Genomic DNA, 8,752 nt, shown 5'->3' with positions numbered 1-8,752 from the left:
TTTGAGAGTTAGATTTATTTGATTACATTTGATTTATATTGTGCGGTCCCTTCTCAAAGTTTCTTCATTTTTCTTATGTTGTGGTTTTTCCTTGCCCTCATGTAAGTTTTAGATCAGGGGATGCTGTCATAATAGTCTGTCGTCTGGAGTGGTCTGTGCAGCCCTTGAGACTCTTTGTGATTAAGGGCGTCACAAACAAACATGACTTGACGTTTTTGAGTTCGTCCTTGCCCTCATATACGTTTTAGATCAGAGGATGGTGTCATAATAGTCTGTGGTTTGCAATACTCGGTGGTCTGTGTAGCCCTTTGAGACTGTCCCTTTGCAAGGTTTCCTTATTTTCCTCATGCTGAGGTTTTTGAGTTTTTCCTTGCCCTCATATAGGTTTTAGATCAGGGGATGGTGTCATAATAGTCCTTGGTTTGCAATAATCTGTGGTCTGTGCAGCCCATTAAGACTCCTTGTGATTAAGGGCATCACAATCAAACATGACTTGAGGTTTTTGAGATTTTCCTTGCCCTCATGTAGGTTTTAGATAAGGGGATGGTGACATATTAGTCCGTGGTTTGCAATAATTTGTGGTCTGTGCAGCCCTTTGAGACTCTTTGTGATGAAGTGCTATGCAAATAAACATGACTTGATAGTTTATCAAAAGTCCGTCCGCGGCTCACAATGAACCAGGACTGTTCCCGCTGACGTGAACTCGGCATCGGATGGGAACAGCGCTCGAACCCTCACAAAATGGCGAGTGCAAACAGGAACGAGGAAGGAGCCGGCGGCGCGGACGATAAGCGCTCCAGAAAACGTACGCACGTACGTACGGAACGTTAATAAAGCGAATGAAACGTCTTCTGCAATCTGCGTTGATTAGATTGCCAACGCGCTCTGGGATGATGTCACCGCCATGTCGGCAGACTTATCTCCCGCTCGGGTTTCTCGCGTCCAGATATAAATACTCGTTCTCTCGTGCGAAACTCGGACTCGGCCTGAGGACAAAAGACGTCAAATGTCTTGGACAGACGCTCTGGTTGCTATCGGCGGATTCACTTTAGTGTTCTGCGCCATCAAATTGGTCTGGAAGTGTTTCTGCGGATTCAGAGAGTTTATTTTATCGGAGTTTTGGCGAGTGGATTTGAGGACGTATGGACAATGGGCAGGTAATTTGGAACATTTTTTTGTAGTGTTTTTTTTTAATGTGAGAAGAGAAAACAAATCTAAATCAAGCAGTGTTGGGTGTGTGACTTAAACATAGTTTCTCGGCAGAAGCTGCGTCGTCGTTGTTATGGACCTTTTCTTTACATATTACCAGTGTTTGAAATAACGTCTGCCCAGACCTATCTGTAACTCCCCCTGGTGGCAGACAAGCTTATACCTCAGGCTCTTTCTTTTACGTCAGGCGTACTGACAACTGACAAAACGTCTTTGCCCGAATGGCCGATAACTTTTTCAAGAACAAAGAAAAACACGAAGGTTTTTGAGTTTTTTCAAATCAAACGTTTACTTTTTTCCGATTTCGAAGTTTCGTTTGGTTTGGAAATCTCTGAGTTTGTTTGTTTAGCAATTTGCATACTCGGCGGCCGATCAGAAGCCCGCGTCGAACAACTTCGTGCTTCCGGACTTTCCCGAGTGTTATGAGGTCATTTTCCAAAGTAGACGCACAGAGAACACAAGAAAAATGGTAAAGTGGTTCGAAATCGAGCCAAAACCTCAGCCCCAGAAGATTCAAAAGAAGCAAACAAAATGTATGACACTACAAAATGTAAACGTACATTAAAAGCATAGTGGAAAGAGGAGTTCACGTGGTTTGTAGCAGACGACGCAACGCAAACATGGCATGAACGAAGATGAGTCAATACAGGTACATACTGATGGCAGATGGATGAATGTTATAAGTAGATTTATAATAAACTTCATTTTAAAGTGTTGTCTCCGTGCGTAAGTAAATCATCACGATCTGTTTGAATACCAGATCGATGGCCTTAGGGTAGGACTCGGGGCCAGAGTGTGGGAGAGCACTGGTTCGGGCCCCAACCGTGTCATGTTTAAGACTAATAACATGGAGGCCCGTTGTCTCCTTACTTGGCACTCAACGTAAGGGGGTCGGAATTGGGGGATTGACTCAACTAATGACTCTAAACGTCCACTGGGTAGAACTAACATTGCATCCATTACCATCTACCGCGGATGGGAGCAGACCCCTGGTACGATGGAACAAGGAGAGATCACATCGGAATTTTTTTTTTTTTAATTCTCGAGACAGATTGTGGTTTGCACCTAAAAATAGAGTTCTAAAAACCACAAAACATGATGGAAAACGTTCTGATCTAAAGTTTTGTTTCCCCCCCGCAGTTATCACAGGAGCCACATCTGGGATTGGAAAAGCGTACGCCATGGAGGTGAGGGAAAACCCTTGAAGGGTTCGTACATGGTCAAATTCAAAGACTTTTTAAGCACTTTCAAGAACAATTTTCCAATGTCTCCATTAAAAGAGGAAATCCGGTGTTAATCCATCCATAGCCCTGTATTTTGAGGTGTGCTGCCTAGAGGAACAAGAAGCAGAGAATTTGAAACATCCTAAGCCAAATATTAAACCAGGAGCTGAACTGGGCATAAAACAATTCCTCATTTTATTAGTGTTTGCTGCAGTCTGTTCGGTTTATGTTGTATCAGATTTTTTTGTTATTTTCATGACGTATGTAACTGCGGTGTACCTGTCCCACCGAGGATCCACATTCAGGCTGGACTGGATGATGAGGCTTTTATTGCGGTTTGGTTAGCAGCGCGCCGGAGACTGCAATGAGCGACACACCATACACACACCATGTGGTTAGCACCTCCACTGGTTCTCAAGCACGTTGGAGACTCCTCTAAAGAATATCAAATCGTTTTCTTTTCAGTTGACATACAATACAGTTCAGAAAATCAACCATGACAAATATTTTACATCCATTTAAACAAGATACTTTTAACGAGTGATGGTATAGTAGTTTTTACTTTTACAATGAATTCAACTCGACATATTTTTCAATCTGAATTTCAACCAACATTATCCTTTTTATATATTTGTGAAAACATGACTTGACTGAGGTTTTGAGTTTTTATCTGCCCTCATGTTGATTTTAGATCAGGGGATGATGTCAGAATAGTCTGTAGTATGTAATTGTGGTCTGTGCAGCCCTTTGACACCTTTTGTGATTAAGGGTGTCACAAATAAACATGACTTGAGGTTTTTGAGTTTTTCCTTGCCCTCATGTTGGTTTTAGATCAGGGGATGGTGTTATTATAGTCTGTGCAGCCCTTAGAGACTTCTTGTGATTAAGGGCATCACAATCAAACATGACTTGACTGAGGTTTTGAGTTTTTCCTTGCCCTAATGTCGGTTTTAAACTAGGGGATGGTGTCGTAATAGTTTTTTTTTTCAATCTGAATTTCAACCAACATTATCCTTTTTATATATTTGTGAAAACAGAAATAATGATCATAACAAGTATAAAAAACGGGAACAATTGACCCGCAATGAGTGACACAACATAGAGACACCATGTGGTTAGCACCTTTGCTAGTTTTCAACATCTATGAAGGAAATTAGCCTTTCAGTACAGTGCAACTAACATAAATGGCGACAGAAACAAAACGAAAATAAATGTAAACAGCTTGACAACATAGAGTATTAGAGTGTATGGTGCAAGATTCGTCAGTTGTGGTTTTAATGTTGTCAATTAACTCAATTAAAAGTCGTGGCTTACCGTTAGCAGCGCGCTGGAGACTGCTAACAACATCCGCATTCCGGTCAGATAATCAGAAGCCAAACCAAACCTTACCCCATACCAGCAGGTGGCGCTGTTGGACGCGTCATTGCAGGACACTTAAACACAAACTATACAAACATATTTGAGCAGCAATTTCAACAAAACAAAAGTTAGTATTACACCCGTTACTCGTACAGCACTTGCTGTACTCAAACTGTAGAGCTATTGATGAATGCCGGATTTTTCCTTGTAAGTTGCATCATGTGATAGCGATTCACACACTTTCGAATGAATACTCACCTATTTAATACCCTTCAATAATTGATCAATTGTTACAGAAGGTACATCAACTTAACCTCCCATCGAGTTAAGATGAAAGGTTCACTTGTTTAGGACTCTAAAGTCCACTAAAGCCTCAAGACTTTCAGGTTTTCTTTTTCTGCTCTTCGGAGTCTGTTTTGAAAGAAGGTTCAGTTTACTTTGAGCTTCGGCTGTCAGCAAATTTTATGAGCAGAGCCTCTCAGCGTTGGGATTATGTGTGATTGCACCTTTCTTAATGCACCTGCAGGGGGCGATGACGCTTCAAATGACAATACCAAGCAATGCAATACCAGCGGCGTCATTTTGAAGCAGATTTGACTCTATTTTTCCTGAATGCGCGGTGTCGGATCACACTGCCGAGAACCATCATATTCAAGCATTTTCGAGTACTTCACGCAAAATCCAAAACGTTTTTTTGACTTGGCAAACACAACATTAAAATTGAAGCATTAAGGATTTCAAGCACCCGTACCAACCCTGTCCTTCACAAAGTAGGAAAAACATCTACAGTGTATCTTTAATGGATTGTGTCTGCGTTGGTCTTTATTTAGTTAGCCCAGAGAGGCCTGGATGTCGTTCTAATAAGCAGATGTGATCAAAAGCTTCGACGGGTGGCCAAAGAAATTGGTGAGTAAAACAAGAACAACAAAAAGATGAAATGTCTTATAGAAAATGATATGAACATTTTTGGGGGGCGGACTCTCCCGCAGAGGATCAGTACGGACGAAAGACTTGCACCATCCGAGTGGACTTCACACACGGCCACAACATCTACCCCTTTATAGCCAAGCAACTCCAAGGTCTACAGATTGGAATTCTGGGTACGTGTTCCCAAAATGACCTCAATAGTATCATGAACGAGTTACCAGAAAAACGAACTACTTTCCTTACTTTAAAAAGATGTTGAATGTCAAATAATTTGAAAATTTCTGAGCATAAGCGAGATGAGAATTCCGACCAAATTTATAGAACCGGCTTTTTTGGTTTGGCTCAGTTTACAGTCAAGGTGTCACACCAACAGACCCTGTATTGGCTGTACAACACTAAAGAAGCCTTTATATGGAAGCTCATTACATAATGTTTGTTCATTGTTGACACTTTTTCATTAAAACTCTCAGAATAAACCTGAATTTGTCAAGAACCGGGACCAGATCAGGACCCAAATGCGTGACGTTACTCACACAAGCCTTTTATTTTACTGGAAATGGGGGATCATGCACATTAAGCAGCAGTTTGGCGTGTAATGATAGGAATCCAGAGACCGACGAGATCGATACCAATTGCCCGAGCAGATATCGGAAGGATGGGGTCGATAACGGACAGGACGGGAGGGACAGGATAGAAAATGAAACAGGATATCGAAAATAAACAGGACAAACTAGACGGGAACGAAAACTGGAGAAAATAACAAACGGGACAAAAATAGACGGAAACGAAACTGGAAACCGAAATTAAACAGGACAAAATAAACAGGAACAATAACGGACAGGAATATCAACAGGAAACAGGACCGAGTCAGAACCCACGTCTTGCGGGGAAGAGGTTCGTTGACAAGCTGACAAAGGAAGCGTGAGAGCGCTGAACTTAAAATAGACAGAAAGCCTCTTTATTTTGAGTGTCTACTTAACTATAAATGATCAATGAGTTAAAGTGCAAACACACAGAGAAGGAACTGAAATGTTTTTGAGATGAAGTGTTTGTAGAGTATGTTCGGAGTGACAAGATTGGATAGATTGAGGAATGAAATTGTGAGAGACAGAACTGCAGTAGTCGTGGAACTGAGCAAGCGTGTGGATGAGAGAGTACTCGGTTGGTTTGGACGCATGGAGAGGATGGATAAGGAGCCAATGTTGAAGAGGATCTACAGAGCAGAAGTCAATGGAAGGAGACCAAGAGATTGACATGGACGGATGGTGTTCTGAGTGCACTGCAGGAAAGAGGTTTAGATCTAGTGGAAGCTAGAGCTATTGATGGTGAGAGGAATGAAAGGATAGTGGGATGTCTAGAAGAGGATGGGCAGGGCACTTGTATGATGCAGCAGGGGTAAACCAGTGAAAGCTGTCGGACAGAAGAGTGCGTTGTGTCACCCTGACCCGAGTGACACGGCTGCTCTCTGGTGTCCCGTTTCATCCGGAGGGACCAAAGCATGACCAACTTAGGTGCCTAACTTGTTTGGGTGTTTGGGCATTTTGGTTGGCCATGGTCCCAAAAATGTTGTGTGTGTTTTTTGCTATTTTTTTCCCTTTTTTATTTTCTTTGTTATTGTATGTTTGTCTTGCTGTCGGTCACCCTTCTTGTGAGATTCATATCCCAAGGTAGATGGATAGATAGCAAACAGAGTTTCTCCTCACCAACAATAACCAGCATTCATTTGCATTCCAGTGAACAACGTGGCGATGTGCTGCTCCGACGATTTTGCCTCCTTCCTGGAAATTCCAGACGCGGAGCAAGTGAGTTTTCCGAGGCGGTCGAACATCGTTCAGTTGGGCTGTTGACAACTTTGTCGGTCGTTCGCAGAAAATCACGGAGATTCTCGACTGTAACACGCTGTCCGTTGCACAAGTAAGAAAACTAGGCGACGATGAACGCTTTGTGTCGGATTGATCTTCATTCGTTGTATTTCTTCCGTCAGACGACGAGATTAGTCCTGCCCGGCATGCTCGCGAGGTACGTAGACGATGACGATGATCGATATTCCGACGGATATGTCACGAGGTTTGCTTTTGGAATCCGCTGCAGAAGGACGGGATTGATCATCAACATCTCCTCGCAAGTGGGAGTGAATCCGCAGCCTCTTTTGGCTCTTTACTCTGCCACCAAGGTGCGACCGCGTTCCCCTGTCGAGGTCTTATCAACTCCTGTTTTTTTTTGACGTCTTTTGTTTCTGTCCGTAGGCTTTTGTGATGTATTTCTCTCAGTGTCTACATGCTGAGTACAAGGCAAAGGGGATTACGGTGCAGGTAAGAAAGGGGATAGTCCCATTTTCTAGGTGTGGTGCGTCATTCTAGGTTTCCTTAAAAAGTGGAAATTTAAACATGTTCTCCATTAAAGTCAAGTCAAGTTTTATTTGTGACACCCTTAATCACAAAGAGTCTCAAAGGGCTGCACAGACCACAGATTATTGCAAACCACAGACTATTATTACAGACGTATGACACCATCCCCTGATCTAAAACCTACACAAGGGCAAGGAAAAACTCAAAACCTCAGTCAAGTCATGTTTGTTTGTGACACCCTTAATCACAAGAAGTCTATAAGGGCTGCACAGACCACAGGTTATTACAACACCATCCCCTGATCTAAACCCTACATGAGGGCAAGGAAAAACTAAAAACCTCAACACGAGGAAAATGAAGAAACCTTGAGAAGGGACCGCACATGAGGTCATCCCCCTTCCAGGAGGACCAGGCTGCAATGGATGCTGCAATAAGAAATAATACACAGATATTGTCAACATAAAATATAGGTTATTAAAGGGACAGTATGTAATATTTAGTGCCTCATAGTTGTTAAATAAACTAAATGATCAACCTGATTCAGGTCAACCTGATCATTATTTGGTTACATTTGAGGTGCTGGCTAAATGTTGTATTAAAAAAACTAAAGGATTTAGCAGACGCAATAAAAGCACTGGCATAGATTCTTAGCTCTCTGATCTTCTCTCAGGAGTAGTTGCGTTGTTTTCTTTATATAAAGGCTCTATTGACTTACTCATGAATGAGTCTAATGCTACCCTGGCTAGTGACCTGGATTCCGTAGCGCCCCTACGCCTTAAATCAGGACCTAAAAGAAGCACCCCTCGGTTTACTGATGAAACTAGATCGCTTTAACAAGACTGAAGGAAATCTGAAAGAAAATGGCGCACTACCAAGCTTGAGGTTTTCCTTTAAACCTGGTGTGACAACTTGTTAAAGTATAAAGCAAAATCAGCCCATTTTTCGAAGGTGATTGCGGCACAAAAGAATAACCCCAAAATCCTTTTCGACACTGTAGCATCGCTAACGAGGCAACAGATTATTCCCCTTTGAGAATCTTTGTGATTTAGGGCTATATAAATAAACATGACTTGACTGTACTTGCTTTCCGCAGTGCGTGGTTCCCTTCCTGGTTTCCACCAACATGAACAAAATGAAAAGCAGCGGCTGTGTGAAGAGCGCGGGGGCTTTCGCCCGAGAGGCTTTGAACACGGTGGGCTACTCCAACTACACCAGCGGCTGTCTGCTCCACGCCCTGCAGGTCCCCGCCTCAACCTTTGACAGGTTTCCCCGGAAACAACAATAGCTCACGTTTTTCTTTCGTCATCATCACGCAGAGCTTCGCCATCGCCGTGCTCGTGCCCGACTGTCTGCGGATGTCCTCCTTCCTCGTGGCCAAGCTGCACCACACAGCGCACCGGAGGAAGGTCCAAAGGTCCAAAGTCTGCAATGGGGGCTCCTGCTGATTTGCTGAAATACAATTATTTCACTGTAAAATTGTTTATTGATTGGGATGATGTACTGTATATTTTTGATATCTATTTTATTAAATGGTCTGTTTTTCTATAGCGCTTTTCGATTCAATGAAGACCTCCCAAAGCGCTTTACAATGTGCTTCACACTTGCCCATTCACACACACACACTCGCATACCAATAGGAAATCCGGCCCACGAGACAACGCCCGGAAAAGCGCAAGAGAAAAACGA

At 42.8% G+C, this 8,752-nt stretch overlaps 1 protein-coding gene across 1 annotated transcript; it reads left to right on the top strand.

Moving 5' to 3' along the window:
- Positions 1-2,351: 2,351 nt before the first annotated feature.
- On the top strand, positions 2,352-8,539 carry hsd20b2 (hydroxysteroid (20-beta) dehydrogenase 2). Its single transcript, XM_088321142.1, has 10 exons — positions 2,352-2,396; positions 4,622-4,697; positions 4,781-4,891; positions 6,453-6,520; positions 6,588-6,632; positions 6,703-6,737; positions 6,810-6,891; positions 6,965-7,030; positions 8,160-8,306; positions 8,383-8,539. Exons 1-10 carry the CDS (start codon positions 2,391-2,393, stop codon positions 8,509-8,511), a joined length of 765 nt encoding a protein of 254 aa, XP_088177268.1. The 5' UTR covers positions 2,352-2,390; the 3' UTR covers positions 8,512-8,539.
- Positions 8,540-8,752: the final 213 nt, after the last annotated feature.

This window comes from Urocampus carinirostris, chromosome 17 (assembly GCF_059441175.1).
Source record: "Urocampus carinirostris isolate Australia breed hairy pipefish chromosome 17, RoL_Ucar_1.0, whole genome shotgun sequence".
In the NCBI taxonomy this organism is placed as follows: domain Eukaryota; kingdom Metazoa; phylum Chordata; class Actinopteri; order Syngnathiformes; family Syngnathidae; genus Urocampus; species Urocampus carinirostris.
Note: the sequence above shows the minus strand (reverse complement) of the source record. Positions and strands in the feature narration are given on the sequence as shown.